Source organism: Paramormyrops kingsleyae, chromosome 4 (assembly GCF_048594095.1).
Source record: "Paramormyrops kingsleyae isolate MSU_618 chromosome 4, PKINGS_0.4, whole genome shotgun sequence".
NCBI classification, from domain to species: Eukaryota; Metazoa; Chordata; class Actinopteri; order Osteoglossiformes; family Mormyridae; genus Paramormyrops; species Paramormyrops kingsleyae.
In genome coordinates this window covers 45,018,313-45,043,390 of record NC_132800.1, presented here as the reverse complement: position 1 = coordinate 45,043,390, position 25,078 = coordinate 45,018,313, and the positions used below count along the sequence as shown (strand labels likewise).

Here is a 25,078-nt window from a genome sequence, read left to right as displayed (position 1 = left end):
CCCCCCCACCCCCCACTCTTCAACCAAGTAAACCAACTTCCTTTCATTCTAACAACTTAAGCTGTTCTATTAACCTGCTATAAGACTTTAGGGTCGTGTTTCCACAAGCTGTGCTTGCTTTGCAGAACAGTATTTCCCATTTAAGGTTACTCATTTAAATCCGGTCATTGCATTTTCATAATTACATCGTTTGTTTTATTCCGTTATTTCGTGTTTGTTGTTTGTGTTAGGTGTAATGTCTGCCTTATGTTAGCTAGGAATAAATGCATGTCTTTTACACAACTTCAGCCTCCGTCATTGAGTACTCACACTAAGTTCCTGCCTCTGTGCGATCTTGCTACACGCTCTGAACCTCAAACTCGCCTGAAACATCGCGAGACTCTCTCTCATCGGCCGTGAGGGGGGGCTCCACTACCAATTGTTTACATTACCTGGTGACGCAGCTCGGTGGACGAGCCTTCTAACCCAGGTTACTAAGTGATATTGGTAATTAGTGAATCCCATTTAAGTCTCACATTAACAGACTCACGGGGATACCGCAATTGAGTTTGGAGGAGCCGACCATTCGGCATAACAATTGATTAATAATCAGCATTAAATAATAATTAATTAAACTTTAATTAATTCAAACATATTGGTGGAGATATTAAAATTTACCTGAGCTAATAATTCCTACAGAGTTTTATTAGTTAAAAAACATTATGGTTAAAGGGGCTTATTTGAAATAACAGACCGCATGTAGCCCCGTTGGTGGCGCCATTTTGAAATGTGTGTCTGCGTGAGTGTGGGTGTTCTCAGTGCACATGCGCGAGTGTATCCCGCCTCCGAAAATCCTTTCAATCGCGTCTTTCAAAGGGACAGGAAGCAGGGTACCAGAGCTGCGGGACTCCTTGGACGTCGTTAGCAGATTACGTGACCTTGTATCTTCGCTTTTGGTGAAATACTTTTCTATTTTACATTGAAATAAACTGTTAAACTGATAACGGCTTTGTTTAAACTCAGCATTTGCTCTTCTGACAGTGTTTCGTTCAGGGCATGTTTGTACTTGTTTAAATTTCGCCTGCCTTGGCTTTTCCATCTTTAAAAAGTTGAACAAAGTTTGGGACTTGTGCCGTTTTTGTTTAAAAGTGAATGTTTTTTAACTTAAAAAACATTAAAAGCGCTACACAGCCCTAAACGCTATTATAGCCTAAATTTCAAACCCGATATATCATGTTAACAAATGTAACCATTGTTTTAATACAAGCTTTAAAATTACTCATTTTAATTTTAGCTAGGGTTGTGGTGGGGGTTGGAAGGAAGAGGGAAGGGGAGGAGGGGGTCGGAAGGAACCTGGACCTGTCAATCATCAGTGATGATGTCATAGGCGAGGGGCAAAATAGGCTTCCCCCAAGGTACCACTTAACCTTTTTTAACCACTACTATTGTCTATAGATGTCCAATACATCCAGTCCATTAGACTGAATTGTCAGTAGGAGGTCCTGAACTAAAGTGTCTTTTATTTTTCTTGTAATTGTACCATTAAAGTTATAAAAAGTAATGTTGTTTTTTAATGAGTGCAGTCGAGATTTACTCCTGTGGCCGGTCGCATCATTTATAACCAGCTAACATATGACCCATATCCAGCATGACACAGACTAAATGTATCACAGCTCATGTTAGAGCAGATTGCCCAGACTCACCTCTCTGTGCTTCAGGGCAACTGAGCTGTAGACCACATCGCTGGCTGGGGTTTCAGCAGGACAGTGTGAAGAACATCTAGAGGACACCTGCTGAGAGTATTTAGCTGTTTACAGTGGAGGTACAAGACCAACCTTTGTACAAAAACCACAAATCCATAAACTCCCAAACCTCCCATCAGAATCACTGTGAATTATCAAGGTATCATGGTACTTCTTGGTACATTACATCTAATTCTGATACATGGATCTGAGAGATCAGCTGAGATGTAGATGTGCCTGCCTAGTCAGTATATTACTGATATACGTGTCACTCTCATTGGTACTGGCATAGGAGCAGTATCACAAAAACTGATTTACATGAAATCATCTTACCTCTGGATCTGGCAGGACAATGGAGCTGTAGGTGACATCAGCACCGGGCTCCACAGAGGCCTGAGAGAGGAACATTATGACTATGTATCTCTACAGAACCACCTATTTATTCTTTAACTGACAGCAATCAAACTTCATTGTTGTTGAATTTGGTGATACTCCAATGTAGTGAAGTAAATGATTTGTACCATGACAGATATTGTCCAATATTACGACTTCTTATTTCCATTTAGAAAACATTTTTACCATAATGTAATAACTCACTTTTGAACTGGCAATGAATAACAAAGGAACTATCAGCACCTGGTACTAAAAATGGGAGAACCGGCACCTAATTCTGAATAACAAAGGGTGTAGGGGCACCGGTTAATAAATAACAAGAGGGGTAGAGGCACCCAGAGCCGAACAACAAGGGGGAGAACCGGTATTTGGTTCTGAACAACAAGGGGAGTCCTTGGAGTTGTTTTTCCCCACTTCAAGCACTGGGAGTCGACGCTATCAAAAACACACATACTCCACTGGAGACACTACTCTGATGTTACACTTTTACAACACTCTTTACAGCGTAAAAACATAAGTACACACATTATGTAACATGATTACACATATAGTATAAGCTGATAACCTGAATGATCAGTTGAGCAGACCGGCCCCACAAAATCGATCATGATATCTGTCACGCTCGCGGGTTGGGCAAGCAGGAAGCAGGCGAGCGTAGCCAGGTAGTAAGGGTAACGGGGTTTAATTGCAGGCAGACGTACAGGCGGGAACATCAAAGGACACTACACAATGACAGATCTGGGGAATACAGACTGAGACTCGGACTAAATACACAAGACTAGGTAACAGAGAACGAGCTACAGGTGGGAACACTTAGGGCGAAACAGGAGGTAATGAGGTGGGCGTGGCACACATCGGGAGCGGACGGAGCGGGGCGTGACATAACCCCCCCCCAAAGGCGCGCACACCGGGCGCGCCAGGGAGGAGGCGACGGACGGGACGAGGGAACAGGACCTGAAAGACAAAACAGAACGTCAACCAAACCCAGGGAACAGGACGGAGACGCAAAAGACGAACAGGGACGAAACGAAGGACAGGACCTGACAGAGAACAGGGAAGGCGGAGAGACAGACCCAGAAGGGAGACACAGGGGGAACACCCACAGGCGACACGAAAGGGCCAGGGGTGCCAAAAGGAGGGACAAAGGGACCAGAAGGAGAAACAGGCGGGACGAACGGAAAGGGAGGAGGAACAAGGGGAGCACGAAAAGGCCCAGGCGGGCGACGGGCAGCGGCCGGAGGGGCCGCAGGGGAGAGGGAGAAGGGAGCAGGAGGGGACCACCCAGGGACCAAGGGGACGGGACGAGGGAGTGACGGAGGGGACCAGGAGGGAGCAGGAGGGAACACCAGGGAAGGCAGGCAGGAGGGGGAAGCCGCGGCAGGCGGAGGCGCAGCCGCAGCCGGCGAAGGCGCCGTCCGACGCCAAGCCGGATCAGGGGGGCCCGGAGGCGGCCGACCGGGAGCCGGAGGCGGGACCGAGGACCGGCACCCAGGGACCAGGGGGGGACCCGGCAGCGACCGCCGACCCCGAGGCGCAGGACCCGCAGGCAGCCACCGAGCCACAGCCAGGGGCCGAACGGGCGAGCCAGGGGGCAGGGCGGGCGGGACCCGGGCCCGACGCCTGTGTCCCCGTCCCTTACGGGACACTGACAGGCGGGGTCCTGGGGGGCGTCGGCCTTGCTGGGGTAAGGGCGAGGGAGTCATGACCTCTAATGAGGCAACAGGCGTGGCAGTCAGAGCCGCGGGCGTGGCCGCAGGCGGGGCAGCCAGAGCCGCGGGCGTGGCCGCAGGCGGGGCATCCCGAGCCGCGGGTAGGACCGGAACGGCGGCCTCAGGCGGGGCCGCGGGCGGGACCGGAACGGCGGCCTCAGGCGGGGCCGCGGGCGGGACCGGAACGGCGGCCTCAGGCGGGGCCGCGGGCGGGACCGGAACGGCGGCCTCAGGCGGGGCCGCGGGCGGGACCGGAACGGCGGCCTCAGGCGGGGCCGCGGGCGGGACCGGAACGGCGGCCTCAGGCAGGGCCGCGGGCATGAGTCCAGCAGAGGCCGCTTGGGCGGGCGCCTCGGGTGTCCGGTCAGCAGGGGGCGCCTTGGCGGGCGCCGCCAGCACGCGACCGGGAGGGAGTGCCACGGCGGGCGCCGCCATCACACGGCCAGCAGGGGGCGTAACTGTGGCCACCTCAGGCCGTTCAGGTGCCGGCAGGACAGGCAAAACAGGTAGTTCAGATGCCGGCAGGACAGGCAACACAGGTAGTTCAGGTGCCGGCAGGACAGGCAACACAGGTAGTTCAGGTGCCGGCAGGACAGGCAACACAGGTAGTTCAGGTGCCGGCAGGACCGGCAAAACGGGCGGTTCAGGTGCCGGCAGGACGGGCAAGACGAGCGCCGCCGTCTCGTGGTCAGCAGGGGGCGCCTTGGCGGGCACCTCCACCACGCGGCCAGCGGGGAGCGCCTCGGCGGACGCAGCCTCCACGCGGCCAGCAGGGGGCGCCTCGGTGGACGCAGCCTCCACGCGGCCAGCAGGGGGCGCCTCGGCGGACGCAGCCTCCACGCAGCCAGCAGGGGGCGCCTCGGCGGGCGCAGCCTCCACGCAGCCAGCAGGGGGCGCCTCGGCGGGCGCAGCCTCCACGCGGCCAGCAACCGGGACTGCAGGCAAGCCAGGCGGGTCAAGCAGGACAGGCGAGTCGGGCTGGACAGGCGAGTCGGGCTGGACAGGCGAGTCGGGCTGGACAGGCGAGTCGGGCTGGACAGGCGGGCAAAGGGGTGCTGCAGGCGGATCGGCGGCGGCAGCAGGCAGTGCAGCCGCGGGCAGATCGGCGGCGGCAGCAGGCAGCGCAGCCGCGGGCGGATCGGCGGAGGTAGCAGGCAGCGCAGCCGCGGGCGGATCGGCGGCAGCTGCGGCAGGCGGTGCCGCGGGCAGAGAGGCGGCAGCGGCAGGCAGTGCAGCCGTGAGCAGATCGGCGACAGCAACCGCAGCAGCAGGCGGTGCCGCAGGCAGAGCGGCGGCATCAGCAGCAAGCGGTGCCGCGGGCAGAGCGGCGGATGCTACAGCAGGCGGTGCCGCAGGCAGAGCGGCGGCAGCTGCAGCAGGGTCCGGACCATGCAGGTCCAGAGGCGGCAGGAGGGGTGCCGAGCGCGCAGGCGCCTTCCCTTTAAGGGCTCTCGGGACCCGGGGAATAGCGTCTCTTACGGCGCGGATACCTCCGACGCCCAGACGCTCCAGCCGGTAATAGTACGCCTCCATCGGAGGTGGCTTCTCCGGATGGAGGCGGGCCAGGCTGGTAGTGGCGGTGTCATCCCAGGCGGGGAGGAGAGTGCAGGCTCCCAGGTAGAGCGTGGGAGTCGCCTCCTGCTCTTCCTCTCCTCGCTCGGTGAGCCGGCGCTGTAGCCGACGGAGGCATTTCCGGGCTTTCGTCAGCGGGTAATGCTGTCCGGGCGGGCGCTCCTCTTGAAGCAGGTCCCGGCCCCGGCTAGCCAGCTCCATGGCTACCGGGTCCTCCAGGACCTCTGGCTGGGATTGCCAATACACGAAAGTTTGCAGCAGTCCGAGCCGGTGGTGCTCGGACTGCTGCTTCGTGCTTTCGGGGAGATCTGTCATTCTGTCACGCTCGCGGGTTGGGCAAGCAGGAAGCAGGCGAGCGTAGCCAGGTAGTAAGGGTAACGGGGTTTAATTGCAGGCAGACGTACAGGCGGGAACATCAAAGGACACTACACAATGACAGATCTGGGGAATACAGACTGAGACTCGGACTAAATACACAAGACTAGGTAACAGAGAACGAGCTACAGGTGGGAACACTTAGGGCGAAACAGGAGGTAATGAGGTGGGCGTGGCACACATCGGGAGCGGACGGAGCGGGGCGTGACAATATCATTGTATATATTTTATTCCTGTGCCTTACCTGTCCTGGGGGGGCTCCCTTACTGATGCTAGTTCTGTCGATTTCTGCATATTCAGGGTCTGGGTTCAGCTAGAACAAAGTCACAGCTGAGTCAAAAAGACTTGCTTATCAGGGTACAACACTCTTTATTTGCAGTCTTTAGCAGGACTATAAGAAGCACTCAACGAGCACCTAACCCAACAAAATACGAATACACAGGATGGTCAGATGCTGGACCGTCAGGTACACACACGGTGGGGAATTTAAGCAATGCTAAAGACATGCGAGGATTGAACAGGGTGCACATAAGACACGGGCAACCATACTTGCCACAATCGGGAACACAAATATTAATCAATTATACACGCGCTCGCAAGACATAGGCAGATTGTCATACGTACGGAGCAGGCACAGAGCAGGGAAACAGGCAAAGGGAGCCGTGGAGTCAGGTAAACGAGGGATTTATTAGGGGTTGACATGAACGGGGACACGGGACATTAAGACGTTAATGACCAGACAGGGGATACATACTCTGATGTGGACTTAAACACACAGGGCTAATTAGATACAAGAAGAAGCAGCTGATAACACGGGGATTCCACACGAGGTACATGAGGGGGCGTAGCACACTGGAGGATCGGCACGATCGTGGCGTGACAGATTTTTTTTCCCTTATGGAACATGAACTTACTGTCCTTCCTAGATTTTGGCTCCCAGACACATTTTTCTCTACAAGGAAAAAAATTAGGGAAAAATATCAGAAAATTACTCTGCTGACACCACTGTCTCTGCCCTTAACTGATACAGATAATTTGCTTCATAACAAACACATTCCCTCTTAATTAGCATGTACATACATCTGAAAATAAGAACATAAGAACATAAGAAATTTACAAACTAGAGGAGGCCATTCGGCCCATCAAGCTCGTTTGGGGAGAACTTAACTAATAGCTCAGAGTTGTTAAAATCTTATCTAGCTCTGATTTAAAGGAACCCATAGTTTTAGCTTCCACTACACTAGCAGAAAGACTATTCCATACTCTAACTACATGCTGTGTAAAGAAGTGCTTCCTCAAATTTGTTTTAAAATGTTCTCCCGCTAATTTCCACTTATGGCCACGAGTTCTAGTATTTAGACTAATATTGAAATAGTCATTTGGCTGAACAGCATCCAGACCCATTAGAATCTTATAGACCTGAATCATATCCCCCCTTAGTCTCCTTTGCTCAAGGCTAAACAGATTCAGTTCCGCTAACCTCTCCTCATAAGACATTCCTCTAAGACCAGGAATCATTCTCGTAGCTCTTCGTTGCACCTTTTCTAAGGCAGCAATATCCTTCTTGAGGTATGGTGACCAAACCGGCACACAGTATTCTAGGTGGGGTCTTACCAAGGAATTATATAAGTGTAACATCACCTCCCTTGACTTAAACTCCACACACCTAGAGATATAACCCAACATTCTATTGGCCTTTTTCATTGCTTCCCCACACTGGCGAGAGTGGGACATGGAAGCATCAACATACATACCTAGATCTTTCTCGTAATCAGCTACCTTTATTTCAGTGGAACCCATAAAACATCTGTACTTTATATTTCTGCTCCCTGCATGGATTACCTTACATTTATCTGTGTTAAATTTCATCTGCCAAGTATCAGCCCATTCGCTAATTAAATCCAGATCCCTTTGAAGTCTATCAAGTCTAATTAATGAGTAAAACTATCTACTCAAAATGTATTCATTTTCTCATTTCCATGACAACTGATTACCAGTCTGAGCTTGCAGGCAACCAGCCAGTGAATCCCAGCCGACCCTCGTTGGAATAATTAACTCAGGGAGGGTTTTTATAAGCTCAGCTGGGTGGATACAGACTCAGAGGGTCAGAGGAAAGCCTACAAGATCATGGAGGGAAGGCTCCTTCAGGGCTGCTGTGCTCTGATATCCTGTGCGGTTTTTGGCTCTACACTGTTTATACTCTGTTCTCAAAGGGGCAGTTACCACAATTTGTGTTTTAATTTCACTGCATAGACCTCTGTGTTTGAATGCTGCTGTCTGTGCCCGTCCAGCCGGCTTTGGAAAAGGATAAAAGCATGACGTTTTAGCTGCTTCTTACAGGAGTGCAGAGGGACATGCATCACTGCTCAGACAGTCTGGTCACTTATACACCATCTGCATTAGCAGGTACTCACTGTGTTTGTACCACACTTTCCATGTGATGATGAGGATGATCAACAGCAGCACCAATAAGCCCAGTCCTACATACAGAAACACGCTGCACCAAAGAACTGAATAAGAGGGTGGATTTGGACAGTAAACAGTCTTGCATGCTTTATACCAACACGGTACAGCCACATCTGTACAATTACACAGCATAACTGTGAGGAACAGGAGACATTAACAAAGAGCATGAAAATAGCTAAAGATTATCACACAACATGTTCATTGTCACAACAGCATAGGGCACAAGGCAGGGGCTCATCCTGGATGGGATGCTACCTCAAGTTTATTATTAAGAAAAAAAAATAATATCTGGTCAAGATCATTATCTTTTTTTCTTAGAATTAAAATGACAGTTTCCCATCAATGTGTGACCATGTAAATGCTGTTAGCTGGACCCCCACACTACTGTAAATGCTGCTGAATGCTTACCTCAGGTTTTCATTATCCCCTCCTTCTTTATCATGTACAGAGAAAAGGACAGCAGTGGAAACAGGATAAAGGATTGTTAATAAAAAAGCAACGTTCTGTTAGTCAATAAATACTCTTAAGAAAAGGTCACTCATGAAACTGAAATATAAATTATGAAAGATATTCTACAGAGGAACTGGTTGGATGCAAAACAATAAATTATGGTTATGACCAAAGTGTTCCTATCCCATGGCACTGATAGTGAACAGGTGAGATTACTTATTTTATGAACATATTATAATGTATTTTTTGTAGCAGGGTGGCACAGTGGTGCAGTGGGTTGTACTGTTGCCTCATAGCTCAGGGACGTGAGTTCAAGTCTTTGCCAGAGTTCTGTGTCTATGGAGTTTGCATGTTCCCCCCTGTGTCATTGTGGGGTTTCCTCCGGGTACTCTGGTTTCCCCCCACTGTCCAAAAACATGCTGAGGTTAATTGGAGTTGTAAAATTGCCCGTAGGTGTGCTTGTGTGAGTGAATGGTTTGTGAGTGTGTCCTACAATGGGTTAGCACCCTGTCATGGGATGTTCCCTGGCTTGTGCCCATAGGTTTGGGACCCTGAATTAGACAAACAGTTTCAGACAATGGATGGATGCAGCACTGGAACAGATATTACAGAGTACAACTGTAACACTGGCCTTTGCTAAAATGAGAAACCACCTACAGACATGTCAGCCTGCCTGCACACCTTTAGTAACAATTCATCCATCACAAAGATGAAAAAAATGCCTGAATTATGTTGCAAACTACATCGATTTGTCTGGATTTGTAACAAGTGGCTGGCTGTATGTCTGCAGAAAATGCTGTGACTTTTGTCATATTACAGACTGATCATAAACTAGAAGACACACACTCTCTATTAGAGACATATTGGATTGTTGGAGGAAACACACACAGCCTGAGGAGAACATGCAGACTCCACACATACAGAGCATTAGCCAGATTCAAACCCCTACACATGGAGGTGTGAAGCAACAGTGCCACCTAGCATAGAAAGTATAATCCCAATAAATAACCCTATTTTGCAGCTGAAAAATAGGGGACTATCCCCACAAAGAAGCACAAACCCCTTTGTGAGTGAAACTGTTGGGTTAATTAGTTTTTATCTATTTCTATTCAAGCATAAATGATTCACAGGCAGATTTAAATGAATTGCTTACGTTTGACAATAATATGAACTGGAATCTGCCGGTTTCCAGCATCACACCAATACCAGCCTGTGTCCTTCCTCTCCAGTCCCCTCATTGTGACAATGAAGGTTTTTTTTTCTGTGTCATTCCTGATCAGGACAGGTCTCCCATCCAAACTCCCAGATCTCTCTGATGCACAGGAGCTCCCCATCTTACACCACATCCTATGTCCTTTATTGTTTCCGTAGCGACACTGAACACTGACACTGTCTCCTTCCACACCTGTCACCTCCTGGTTGTCCACTGACAGCCCTGGAGGACCTGAACACACAGATAAAATACTCAAAGGTCTGCACAACAATAAAATGTTTATGAATGTCAGGCCATTACAACATGCATATGTAAATGTTTGTCCAATAAACTGACATTTATTAACATATTCCTTATCATATTTAACCCCATGAAGTCGCCCAATTTAGCTGACACTGTTACTTCTTCCAAGTCTTGTTTATCACATTGAATGAAATTAAAATGTGGAATTTTAAACTATTAAATATATTTTTATTCAGTGTTTGTGTTAATGTCCTTCCTTTCTTACTAAATGACATGATACATACTGTGCATCTCATTGGCTACAGTCTGCAGTACAGATATCTTACCATCAGTAACTGACAGATTAACCCGATCCCCAACATCTGAACCTCCACTGATCTTCACACGACACCAGTACTTATCAGAGTCCCCAGCTGTCAGATTGTTGATGGTCACAGTGACGACTCGCTGGTCAGGATAATGCCTGACTGACACTTTACCCTCCTGTGGAGAGTCAGTGAGTACTATGGGAGTACATGAACTCTTATTCCCTCTGCACCAGTATTTCTCATGGGTTTTATATCTGTCATCATAGAAACATGGAATGGTGACAGATCCTCCTCTCTGTACAGGCATCTGTTTCAGTGTGGACACACCTGCAGGGACAGTATGAAAATTTAAAAAGCTAATTAACTCTCACTCCTTCTTACACCATTTATACACCAATTAATAAAGAGGCAGAATATTAAACACCGAGTATTAAACAAAGAATATTAAAATTTGTTTTGCTAAAGGCACAGGTCAAATAAACATTGTAATAAAAACCTGTTATTTTAGCGTTGTGAGGACCCTTTTTTCAGTGCCCATAAGGAGAAATTCAATTCTCTAAAAATATGTGACTGCAATAAAAACTAAAAATGCCAAAACACTTGTATTTTGTTTGATTACCTATGCTTAAGGTTAGGGCTGGTTAGGGGTTAAGGTTGTCATTGTTGGGATTAGGGTTGTAACCATAGAAATGAATGGACGGTGCCCACAAAGATATGAGTACAGGTCTGTCTGTCTGTGTGTGTGTGTGTGTGTGTGTGTGTGTGTGTGTGTGTGTGTGTGTGTGTGTGTGTGTGCCCTGCGACAGGTTGGCGCCCCATCCTGGGTTGTTCCTTGCATGGACGGATGGATGGGAATTTACAGCCCTGAAGGGAGCTGAGGAGAGTGTGCTGATACTGTGCGTCACTGCATCCACCACACGGCGAACCACCTCAGGGATGAGAACCTGAGAGAAGCCGTGTGGCGGGCCCCTGATGTAGCCCATTTAAACTGATACTGTTACTTCTCTCTGAATTTATTTATCACATAAGTGATAAATATGTATATTTGTGTTACGAGCGTGCGGGCGAGCGGGGAAGCAGGTGAGATGAGCCGTGAATACGGGTAGCAAAGGGGTTTATTCGTCGGGACACGAACAGCATGGCAGACAACATCAAATGTCATGACAATAAACAATGACCGATCTGGGAGACAGTGGGAGACACGGACTAATATACACCAAACAAGCCAAGAGAAACAGGAAACATGTGATGACAATTGGGAATTAACACGAGGTGACGAGGTGGGCGTGGCACACACGAGGATCGTACGGAGCTTGGCGTGACAATTTGGACATTAATTTATAAAATGCAGTTTAAAACTGACTGATTCATTCCTTTTATTTTTTAATTTCCATCTTTATTTAAGAATAAATACTTTACAGTCATTTCAACTCTTACAATGAACATTTGCATTCATGCTTATATAGAAATACATGTATGAAAAGGGTCTGATTAAATATTTTGTACAGACATCTTACCTTCAGTGACTGACAGGTAAATCTGATCTCCAACATCTGAAGCTCCACTGATATTTACAAAACATGAGTACCAACCAGAGTCCGCAGTTGTCAGATTGTTCATGGTCACATTGAAGACTCGCTGGTCAAGATCATCTCTGATTGACACTTTCCCCTCCTGTGCTGAGTCAGTGTGTACTATGGGAGGGCATGAACTCACATTATGCCTTCTGCACCAGTATTTCTCATGTGTTTTATACAAATCACCATAGAAACATGGGATGGTGACAGATCCTCCGTTCTGTACAGTCACCCATCCAACTGTGGACACACTGTCAGCATCTGCAGGGAGAACAACCAACTGAATTCACATTTTCCACATCACAGTGTCTCTAAGTAACTATAATGTTTGCATACTTAGATTAGGGTCACATTCGTTTATCAGAACCATGGGGATGTATAAAAGACAAAAACTGTCATTTTGTCACAAGAACAAGGGAGAGACACAGGAAAACAAAACGGGTGTCGGAGGAAAACCAGGACCTAAAATCACTGGTAATAAGGCACAAGGGAGGTGAATGAATGGGCTCGTCACTTTGTGGGATGACCACGCCCCTTTGACACTAATCTTAACTTAATTCTGTGGTAATTGACATAAGAATGTGATACAGGAAGTATGTAAATGCATTTTAGCTCAGCCATTCATCTTCCAAATGCTAGTACAGGGTCAGTACAGTACAGGGAGAGTGGAGCTGATCTGAGGCAGCAAAAAGCACAAGGCAGGGGAACACCCAGGACAGGATGCCAGTCTGTCACATGGCAAACACTCACACACAGTCACTATGGGCACTTTTAGAGGCACCAATTCACCTGAACCACGTGTCTTTGGACTGTAGGAGGAAACCGGAGAACTCAGAGTAAACCGGCATAGATACAGGGAGACCATGCAAACTGCCCAGAGAGCTGGGCTTGATATCGAACCACAAGCCTGGAGGTGTGAGGCCCCCACGCTGCCCCCAGTCTCTACCAGCTAGAGGTTAACTAGCTCTCCAAACCTGCTGCAGAGTGAAAGACAACCAGGTCTAGTCTCAACCTCAGAGGCTGATCTTGACCCCAGATAAACACAGACCTGCTCCAGCAGCACATGAAGCTGGGTGTTTAGACCCCTCTGTCTGTACACACAGAAATGACTGATGGCATCCCAGCTGTCAGCTCACATAACCACCTGTGCTGCTGAAATGATCCCAGTAAGATCAATCACAGGCCACACAAAAAACCAAAGGGGACAAGAGACAAGGGCATTAAAAGAGTCTTTTTTTACTGCTTGATCACTAAAAGGGTGTGCTAAGAGCATCACACATTATATGTAGATATTATACTTACAATATCAATAATAGATACTTTATTAATCCCCAAGGGGAAAGGGTCTATATGCCTCCCTCAACTTGCTCTTTGTGGAGTAAGTTGTCCACAGAGGGCAGCCACCTGCAGTGGTACCCAGGGAGCTGGGGGTTAAGGGCCTTGCTCCAGGACCCACAGATGTGCTGAGGCTGGGTTTGAACTGGCAATCTTGTGATTATAAGCACACAGGCTTAGCCCACTGAGCCACACGCTGCCCAATAACCTAATCCCTGATAGATTGGTCATGTGTTTAATATCACTGTTCCTGAACTTGAAAACACTTCAAAAGACAAATCGACTCTTTAAAAAACTAAAGAAATTACAAATCCATGAGCAGATATTTTTTCTCTTTTGGAGTTACAGTGGACACTTCTTATAGTGATCTGGGTGAAATTGATCATTATAAGTGGATGATCATTATAACAGATTTTTTTCTTCTTTATGTCTCAGGGAGATTACCGTCTAATTGAGGTTTGTATATTTTTACATGAATATAAGGTAATATAATGGACAGCGTCGGTATTTGCTGAATTTTATTTACGATTTCAAGATTCAGTACAGCTGTTTTAAACTCTTTTCAAATTACTGTACTGTACAAATTAAATTTCTGAACTGTGTGTAATTCAAATATGCGATAATACAGTACAGTACTGTACATAAATATTCATTTCAATACATTTTTTTTTACACAGCACATATTCACAGCGTTACATTGTTTCAAAGCGCTTATTGTAGTTTCACTGCGACATCTCGGTGGCTCGTTTTTGGTGGCTTTGCTGAGTCTGTATTTGTCATTAAAAGAAAATTACTTCCTTTTTCCTGTCATGTTTTCTGTGCATGCTGCATTAGCCTCAGATAGCAGGGCGACCAAAGTAAAGTTAAAAAAGAAGAAGAAGAAGAATGTTGGGTTGAAATTGTATATATATTATCACTCACGTGTATTCTGAAGAATGCATAACTTGTTTCATGAAACCACTGTGTAAGTGTTTACCAGTAATTTTCCATCACGTGCAGCAGATGAGCCCACTTCTGCTGTACGTTCTGTTGTTCCTGTTCCCACTCCCACTTTCCCATTGCATCCTATCCCATTCCAAATGTTGTTCACACCCACAATGTAACCTGATCAGTATGTTTACCTTGTAGTATAAATAAACCCTGTCGAGGGGCCACACCTTGGAAGCCATCACTGTAACTCACTGTAGAAGGTGTGGGCCCCCTTTGTACAAGTAAAACAGCGCGTGTCTCATACTCTGTGGGCCAGCAGCCGGGGGGGGCTGATCACTCTCTCCGACATAAAAACTTGGCCCTTCGAGCCGGATCACAAACCAGTGATCCGTGCGGATCGGGGAATCCTGAGGACATCACCGGGGCGCCGAGAGGAGCGACACCGAAGTCTGTCGACAGCCGCTCGTCTAAGACGGGTCGAGAAAGTCCTGGAACGTGATAATTCGTGACCAGGCCGGTGGTTAGGACTGCGCTCGACGCCTGGTGATGCCTGACGGACCCCGACTGTCGTGACTGACCCCAGAGGTGAGACGTTTGGTTATATTTCGCCGAAAGGAAATAGTTTGGTTATATTTCGCCGAAAGGAAATAGTCTAAATTTGGTTATATTTCGCCGAAAGGAAATAATCTAAATTGGTTATATTTCGCCGAAAGGAAATAGTTGAATTAGAATTTAATTGACCTGTTAATTGACAAAGGCTAGAGTTGGCCGTAATCAACTGGGTATGAATGTTTGTGTGAATGTGGAAGACTAAGTGATTTATAGAATCCTAGGCTGATTCTACCAGTCCTGTTGTTTCTTTGCCTGAGAAGAAAGACGTACTGGTGATTGGGAGATCAAGGACGGGTTCCATCCCTGAAAACTGACACCGCTGCACAGATAGTGTGCAGTAGAAGGCCGTGTTAGTGTCCTCTCCATAATCTCGTGCCAGAGAATTTCTGCTCAGGACCCTTGTAGTAATAACAATAGACAAGTAAAAGGATGGGAAAGGGGCAAAGTAAACAGCCATCCTTAGAGGGAGATGAAAAGTTTATGGAAGGATATGTAGAAGGAGCAGGGACTATAAGTAATCAAAGGTGGAGAAGAAAGCATGGGTTTGGAGGAAGCCTCCATACGTCAGACATTCTCAAGTTACAAAGTGATTTAAAACTAGAAATGTTGCGCACTAAAAATAGCGGAAAGTTGGACAGACGGAGGAAAGAGTCAGAGTTGCAGGAGATTTCACAGGGCATGCGTACGACGGAACACCCCTCCCGCATGATTCATCCGTCCTGATACACAGCCTAAGGCAGCTAGAAGAAAGAGTCAGAGAAAGATTTTCAAGGAGAGCAGATTACGGTAAAATCTCACTATGCAGACAGAAAGAAGGGGAAGAGCCAGAAGACTTCCTGGACAGATTGAGACCAGTTTTCAGAAGTAATTCAGGCATTCCCCCAGATAGTGATAAGGCCGGAGTATACCAACAACAATTAAAAAGGGCATTCCTTGCCGGTCTAAACCCTGAACTTAAACGGTATATAGATAAACATTGGGTCCATCAGAATACAGGCTCAGTGCAGCAAGCTATAGAGTACGCCCAGCACGCACAAAAAGCACAAAAACAAAAGGGAGAAGCGACCTTCGCAGCCTCTGGCGATACAATCGCAGTAGTCTATTCAGGCCCCCAGAGCAGGGGAAGTTACAGAGGCCGAGGAGGTAGAGGTCGAGGTTGAGGAAGAGCTGGTAGGCCAGAAAACTCGCCTCAGTATGATAACAAATGCTGGAATTGTGGAAAACCAGGTCATATAGCTAAGCAGTGTAGAACTAAACGCGTAAATAACCCAAACTCGACAGAAAATGATCAGTGACGCCAAGCTGAGAAGTTGCAGGCACCACCCCTGCTAGGGCCCCCACTAGATAGGGAGGAGGAGGAGGTTGACCTTCAAGCGGTGTGCCAACTGATAGCGCTTAAACAGCCTGCAGAACTGCCTAGGCGGCGGATTATTATAAATGGACAGACATATGATTGTTTATGTGACACGGGAGCCTGTAGAACAGTATTAACTACAACTCCGCCAAAAGCAACGTTCTCTACTTCAACAGTATATGTGAGAACGGCCGGAGGGCAATCTGAGACCCATCAATTAACTAATCCCATAACGGTAAAAGATGAAGAGACAGGGACAGAGTGTGAGGTCCAAGTTCTGGTGAGCCCGTCATGCCCAGTAAACTTACTAGGAAGAGACCTTATGGTCCGGATGGGCATAAGCATTGTTGCCACGACCACAGTCATGAAAGCAATAATAGACAGGCAAGCTCTAGTGGTCCATGGATCGTCAGTTCCGCAGTATTACTGGTCTCTGGACCTAGGCCAAACACCACAAGCTCGGGAGTTGCTAAGGAAAACTAGAGTAAAGCAGGGAGTAGATAAGGTCCAATTTATGCCCGACGATGGCCTTCATGTGACCATGTGGTACAAACCCACACCTGGCCCCGACTACCGATATGATCGGCAGTTTCACGCTATGGGACCACCCCAGGTCACATTGCAGTATCTGTATGTTAATCCCACGACTGGCTACGCTGCAGCCTCAGTGTTATTGGATCCTAAACAACAAAATTTATTTAGGGAAAAGGTGCCCCATGTGTCATTATCAAAGCCACCCCAGGGTAGATGGCAAGATCTCAGGTATTTTGTGGAAGATGCCTCTCACAGATCTGCATCTTATCAGCCAAACCCAAATTCAGATTGGAAACATGATAAAAGCACAGGGGTTTGGAGGTTCCCCCTCGGATGGAGAATTAAAGTCACACCTGTGACACATTTAGATGAACCTGAATGACAAGATCTATTATCAGCTGAGGCAACGGAGGACCCAGAACTGAGCCACATCCCTGAGGGACTGTGGTCCAACTCCCCTACGGATGTAGGATTGATTAAAGGGTTCCCTCCTTACAAAGTGACCCTGAGATCAGATCACCGCCCAGTGGTACGTCAGTACCCATTAAAGCCTGAAGCTGAACAAGGCATAGCCCCAGTAGTGCAAGACATGCTGGCATCAGGGATACTGAGGGGGGCGCCAGAGTCCACGTGTAATACCCCTATTTTCCCAGTGCAAAAAGCGAATATGGGTAAATGGAGAATGGTACAGGATCTGAGACCAATCAATGACATCGTGCAACATGCAGCACCAGATGTTCCAAACCCCCATCTCCTACTCAATTCATTGACACCAGACAAAAAATATTTTTCGGTAGTGGATCTGAGCAATGCGTTCTTCTCAGTACCCCTACATCCAGAGTCACAACATTTGTTTGGTTTTACCTATAGCGGACAAAAGTATACATATACCAGACTCCCACAAGGGTTCTCAGAAAGTCCACATGTGTACACCATGGCCCTCAGGTACTCAATGAGCACATGTCCCACGCCAGCCCATAGTCAAGTGTTACTATACGTGGACGACATACTGATAGCCTCAGACACAGAACAACACTGTAAAGAAGCTACACTAACAGTATTAAGGCATCTGTACGAGACCGGACATAAGGCATCAAAACAGAAATTACAATACTGCCGGACTGAAGTAGTGTATCTAGGACATAGACTTTCCCAGTATGGTCGTTCACTGCTAGAATCCAGAAAAAAGGCAATCCAGGAAGCACCCAAACCACACACGAAGCAACAAATTATGTCCTTTTTAGGACTCTGCAACTACTGCAGGGAATGGCTTCCAGATTATGCAGCCTTGGTCCAACCTTTACAATCCCTAATATACAGGAAAGACATGGCCCTAAGGGACAAAATTGAGTGGACCAGAGAAGGGGAAGCAGCATTCACAAACCTTAAACTAATGCTGCAAACTAACACCACATTGGCTCTGCCAGACTACAAACAGCCCTTCACCCTGTGTGTTGACGCGAGTCAAGGCTACATGAAAGCCGTATTGACACAGCCTTTTGGGTCTAAAGACAGATCATTGACAATATACACTGACAGTCAATTCTCAAACGTCATTATCCAACTCAGTAACTGTGTTTGTTGATGGTTCGGCGTCTAAAGACAGTACAGGGAGAAATAAGGTTGGCTATGCTGTAGTTTTAACTGATAAAGTACTTGAAGCTAATGCACTTCCCCCGACATGTTCAGCCCAAGCAGCAGAATTGTATGCTGTCATCAGAGCATGTGAATTGCACAAAGACAGATCATTGACAATATACACTGACAGTCAATATGTGTTCGGAGCGGTTCACCATCACTCCAAAGTATGGAAGAACATCTTTAAAACATCGCAGGGCACCTCTCTAACACACACAAACCTGTTATTACGATTATTAGACGCTGTACATCCGTTGTTGGATGGCAAGGAATTTCCTCATGTTAAATACTGAAAAAACTGAGGTTCTTTTAATCGGTCCTAAGGAGGCCCGCAATAAATTTGTAAACCCCAACCCTAGCGGCCTCCCTACTCAATTTAAAACAGTGGTCAGAAATCTTGCTGTCCTGGTAGACTCCGACCTCTGCTTCAGTGCTCACATAAATAGCATTACGAGTACGGCATTTTATCATCTACGGAACATAGCCAAGCTTCGGAAGTTGCTGTCCTTTCAAGATGCAGAAAAACTAATACATGCCTTTATAACTTCTAGATTGGACTACTGCAATGCCCTCCTTTCGGGTTGTCCATCTGGATCCCTACATAAACTTCAGTTAGTACAAAATGCAGCTGCCAGAGTTCTAACAGAAACTAAAAAATTTGATCACATTAGCCCTATCCTGTCTTCCCTGCACTGGCTACCGGTCAAGTTTAGGATTGACTACAAATTATTACTATTGACTTACAAAACTCTGAATGGCCTTGCACCACAATATCTCAATGATCTTCTGGTCCCTTACAACCCTTCTCGCCTGCTTCGTTCACAAGGAGCAGGATATCTATTAGTTCCTAAAGTAGACAGGGCTACGGCAGGCTGCAGAGCATTCTCTTACAGAGCTCCGCAGCTGTGGAATGGTCTCCCGGCGGATGTGCGGGATTCAGGCACACTCTCGCTTTTCAAGTCTAGATTAAAAACGCACTTGTATAGCTTAGCGTATAGGAAACCTAGTTCTGGTTCCAGCTAGTCCCTCACTCCCAGTCAGACTAACAGTATGAGGTGATGAGCTGGGTGGGCATCGGTGTCATTGGCTTTGGATAAACTGATGCGTCAGTGCTGTCACTCTAGCTCTACACTAGAGAGCTGATGTTCAGGGAGTCCCCATGCCTGTGTTCCCGCCTGTCTCTCCCTCTTTCTCGTGCTGCTATACTCAGATCTGCCGGAGCCTAGACGAATATTGCACTCGATCATTTTGCTTGCACTGCCTCTGGTTTCCTCAACTCTGACTAATACACAATTATTCTCACTTCCTCCCTCACCCCTTCTGGGGTGTGCTCCATAGAGCACAATGTCATTGAAGAGTTTATGCCTCTGCGGCCTGCAAGACAACTACCTCCACCTCCGGCAACTACCCTCCAACCTGCCTGCCCTTGGCTCAACACGATGCCTCGCCATCCATCCTGCGGCTGTGTGTCTATTAATCCTGCCATCGTGCATCAAGCACCACGTGCCTGCACCGGTCGGCCGCTGCATTGAGACATATATTTCAACCCCTGTATTAGCTTAGTCATTTCATCTTGTCTGTATTAGCTTAGTCATTTCATCTTGTCTGTATTAGCTTAGTCATATCATCTTGTTTGTTTGACTCATCTGCCGGCCCCTGGAGGATGGGCTCCCCCTTTGGGTCTGGTTCCTCCCAAGGTTTCTTCCTCTTAGGGAGTTTTTCCTTGCCACCGTTGCCTTTGGCTTACTCAATGGGAGGTCCATACGAGGCAGAAATGTAAAGCGCATTGAGACAATGTAATGTTGTGATAATGCGCTACATAAATAAAATTGAATTGAATTGAAAAATACAGCTACCATCTGCTATTGCAATATGTAAATGTAAAGCCCACCAAACTGACACCACCTTCACTACAGTAGGAAATAGTTTCGCAGATGCAACAGCAAAGGCAGCAGCTCAGAAACAACCGACATTGAAAATGTCAGATCTCCTACTGATTGACACAGATATACTAAGTGATTCTCAAAAACATGCGCCGCTCTCAGAAGTAAAAGCCTGGATCAATAGGGGAGCAATTCAGATTAATGATATCTACCATATCAATGATAAGCCTGTATTTCCAAAAAATTTATACAAAACAGCGGCATTGGTGAGCCACGGGAATACCCATGTCTCAACAGGAGGGATGGTACATATAATACATCAACATTTTTATACTATAAACTTTTCTGATTATGCAAAAAACTTTTGTAGATCATGCCTTATCTGTTGTAAGCATAATTCACAGGGCAACCTGAGACCAAAGAGAGGACAGTTTCCGGTAGCAGAACACCCATTTCAAAACATTCACATGGACTTTATAGAGCTGTCATGGTCACAGGGAAAAAAGTACTGTTTGGTAATAATTGATACGTTCTCAAAGTGGGTTGAAATATACCCAGTAAAACACTGTGATGCGATAACAGTGGCAAAATGTCTGGTAGGCAGTTATTTCCCTACATATGGTATTCCCCAAACCATCAGATCGGATAACGGTACCCATTTTGTAAATCAAACAATGAACCTGTGCTCTCAAGCGCTAGGGTTTAAACTAAAGAATCATTGCGCATACCATCCTCAGAGTGCAGGATTAGTGGAAAGAACCAACGGTACCATAAAAACTAGGCTAAGAAAAACAGTGGAAGAGACAGGGAGACCATGGCCGGAATGCTTATCTCTGGTAAAATTGTGGATGAGAATTACGCCAACCCCAGCAGGTCTTACGCCGTTCGAAATAGTGCATGGTAGGCCTTTTCCCCTAGCTACAGAAATGAGTGACATAACAAAGGCGCACAGGGAAACAACACTTGCGGATTGGATGAGCAAACTGCTGCGCACTCATGAATTACAAAGACCCAGTAGTCTGCCAGTAAATTCTGCTTCTGTATTACAGGACACCCTCAAACCTGGAGATTGGGTTCTCGTTAAGGTCCTCCTTCGGAAGGACTGGAGCTCTCCCAGGTGGGACGGCCCATATCAAGTGCTCCTCACGACCCCGACAGCCGTGAAGATAGCGGAGCGGCCATCGTGGATACACAGAAGTCACTGCAAACTCATTAAACCCCTACAGGAGCCAGTACAACCGTAGCAGTGGAAGTCCGCTACAAAGGCGCGGTAACCAATAGGGTGCCGACGTCTCAACCCGGTGAAGAAACCAACTGATCTGCACTCACTTTTAGAATGGCTCACTGTAAGCGGTTCCTTGTAACATGGCTTCTGGTCCTCCTGACTGTAGTCAGCGGGTTGCTTTTGTGGACGAGGTCCGCATTGTATAACACTCGCTGCACCCCCAGGTGGACGCACGATGGCTCCCATTTGAGACCTCTTACAACTAACCACTCGCATGTTTGTGTTTTATTGAACAATACTTGTTGTACATACATTCCAGACAATGTCCATTCCCCTAACATGACTGACGCCATGAACTGTCTCAGAGATCTTCGGAAAGCCATGGCCGAGGACTTTCACCCTAGCACATCCTGGTTTGATTGGCTATTTCAAGGGGGATGGCTCGGACTATTCAAATTTGTTGTAATAATGGTTATCACATGTTTGATTTTTCATTGTATTCTTTCCATTTGCATTATACCATGTTGTAAAGCTGTGATTAGCAGAATGGTTGTTAATTCTTTTGTTGTAGCATACACTGCCCTGAGCCAACAAGAGTTCCTCGCTGATGAAGAACATGATGACACCGTTTAGTGATGCCGCCCACAGAAAATGTTTAGACAAGATGTGGATGGCGGATGTAAAATACACGGTTCATGATAAACAGGAGGGACTGTTGGGTTGAAATTGTATATATATATTATCACTAACGTGTATTCTGAAGAATGCATAACTTGTTTCATGAAACCACTGTGTAAGTGTTTACCAGTAATTTTCCATCACGTGCAGCAGATGAGCCCACCTCTGCTGTACATTCTGTTGTTCCTGTTCCCACTCCCACTTTCCCATTGCATCCTATCCCATTCCAAATGTTGTTCACACCCACAATGTAACCTGATCAGTATGTTTACCTTATAGTATAAATAAACCCTGTCGAGGGGCCACACCTTGGAAGCCATCACTGTAACTCACTGTAGAAGGTGTGGCTCCCCTTGTACAAGTAAAACAGCACGTGTCTCATACTCTGTGGGCCAGCAGCCGGGGGGGGCTGATCACTCTCTCCGACAAAGAATTTCCGCAGTTTAAAATTTTCCATAGGTTATCATCTCCACAAGTGGTTTCCACTGTATGCAAAAATGTGAAATTTGTTCAACTTCAAGAAGTATTCACAATTTCCAAGACAACATTATTGTAACTGGCAGCAGATCTCCATCGTGGTCTCCAAACTGTTGTTGACAGTGTGTGGAGGAGCAGGAGAGAGGTCTCTACTCAGATTCACTGTAATGGGAGACACTCACCTGTGCGCCCAGCAATGAGAAGAAACAGGAGCATTAGAGGATCCATACGTGTGTGTGTCACTGAACCCAGATCTGTGGAGACTGACACTCACTTCCTCATCCTCTGTACCTTCACTATCTCTGTTATTCCTAATCTCACACACAACAGTCAGTGTGAAGGGGGAGTGGACACTTTAAACGGGAAATGACAAAACCACGGCCGAATGCTTAGCACTGTAGCATGTTATTCTATTATTATCTGTCTGTAGAGCATAAAAAACTATAGAAGTAAAGACTGCATTAATAAAATAAAAATATCAGCATAAAGATGCATGAATAGTGTTAATGTGTATTTATACTGTGTTGTTGCTTATATAAAACATATGTGTTTGATCTCTCTGTTGCGTCAAAGAGTCATCTGTTTTCATCATTAGAATAATTATGCAGAATCTAGATAGGATCAAGATAGATTCTAGATGCTCATGCAGGAAGCACCAGTGTAAAGTGAGGTAAACCTTCAACAGCACATCAGTCCTGTCACGATTGCGGAGAAGACGAGCCGGGAAGCAGGCAAGCAGAGCCGGTAATACAGAAAGTCGGGGTTTATTATGGGATACGGGCAGACATGACAATAAATGACACTACAATGACTAATCTGGGGAAGACTGACTGAGACTCGGACTAAATACACAAGACAAGGCAAAAGGAATAGGCAACAGGTGATGACAATCAGGCAAAAACAGGAGGTAGAGGTGGGCGTGGCACACATTAGGCTCGGACGGAGCTGGGCGTGACAGAACCCCCCCCAAAGGTGCGCACACCGGGCGCGCCCGAGAGGAGGCGACGGACGAGACGAGGGAACAGAACCTGAAAGACAAAACCAAAGACATCACTGGGGCACCAGAAACAGGACGGAGACACAGAACAGGAACAAGGACCAGAAGAAAGACAAGACCTGACAAAGTACAGGGAACGCAGACAGGCAGACAAGAAAGGGCGAAACAGAGGGCACAGAAAACGGAGGAACAAAGGGGCCAGGAGTGAACGGAGGAGGAACAGAGGGACGAGGAGCAGAGACAGGCAGAACGAAGGGAGGAGGAGCAGACAGGGGAGACCAGACAGGAACGGAAGGGGGACAAAAGGGAGCCCGAGGGAACCCAGGCGGGCGACGGGCGGCGGCCGGAGGGGCCGCAGGCGAGAGGGAGAAGGGATCAGGAGGGAACCACACAGGGGCCGAGGGAACGGGACGAGGGAGAGACGGAGGGGACACGGAGGGAGCAGGAGGGAACACCAGTGAAGGCAGGCAGGAGGGGAAAGCCGTAGCAGGCGACGGCGCAGCCGGAGTGGCGAAGGCGCCGTCCGACGCCTGTCGCCGGCTTCCCCCTCCTGCCTGCCTTCACCGGTGTTCCCTCCTGCTCCCTCCGTGTCCCCTCCAGCTCTCCCTTGTCCCGTTCCCTCAGCCCCTGTGTGGGGGGCCCGGAGGCAACCGACATGGAGCCGAAGGCGGTGCCGAGGACCGGCACCGAGGCACTGGGGGGGGACCCGAAGGCGACCGCCGACCCCGAGCTGGAGGCGCAGCAGGCGACCCCGGAGCCCCAGCCAAGGCGGGCGAGGGCGAGCCAGGGGGCAGGGCGGGCGGGCGGGAACCGGGCCCGACGCCTGTGGCCCCGTCCCTTATGGGACACTGACAGGCGGGGTCCTACAGGCCGTTGTTCCCGGCTGGGCAAGGGAGCGGGAGTCCATAGGGAGGTCCCCGAGGGGTCCCACTCGAGCTCCTCCTCTGCCAAGGAGGAAGGAGCGGTGGTTATGCTGTCTGGGACCTCCTCGGGAACTTGGACCAGGGCTGGGGGGACTGGAGTCAGGGCCTCTAACGAGGCAGGCAGCGGACCCGCTGGATGGGCTGAATGGGCAGGACTGGAGGGACGGGCAGGACAGGAGGGACGGGCTGGACGGGCAGGTCAGAAGAGCCGGGCTGGACGGGCAGGTCAGAAGAGCCGGGCTGGACGGGCAGGTCAGAAGAGCCGGGCTGGACTGGCAGAGCGGCGGCCTCAGGCAGGGCCGCGGGCAGAGCGGCGGCCTCAGGCAGGGCCGCGGGCAGAGCGGCGGCCTCAGGCAGGGCCGCAGGCGTGTGGCCAGCAGGGGGCGCCTCTGCGTGCACCTCGGGCGTGCGGCCAGCAGGGGGCACCTCTGCATGCACCTCGGGCATGCGGCCAGCAGGGGGCGC

At 48.2% G+C, this 25,078-nt stretch overlaps 1 protein-coding gene across 1 annotated transcript; it reads right to left on the bottom strand.

Annotated features, from left to right (window-relative positions):
• Positions 1-1,658: 1,658 nt before the first annotated feature.
• On the bottom strand, positions 1,659-22,977 carry LOC111841656 (polymeric immunoglobulin receptor-like). The gene is made up of 6 exons (XM_072711723.1): positions 22,876-22,977; positions 11,968-12,288; positions 10,469-10,777; positions 9,840-10,130; positions 5,314-5,559; positions 1,659-1,726 (listed from the first exon to the last, which is right to left on the bottom strand). Exons 1-6 carry the CDS (start codon positions 22,919-22,921, stop codon positions 1,659-1,661), a joined length of 1,281 nt encoding a protein of 426 aa, XP_072567824.1. The 5' UTR covers positions 22,922-22,977.
• Positions 22,978-25,078: the final 2,101 nt, after the last annotated feature.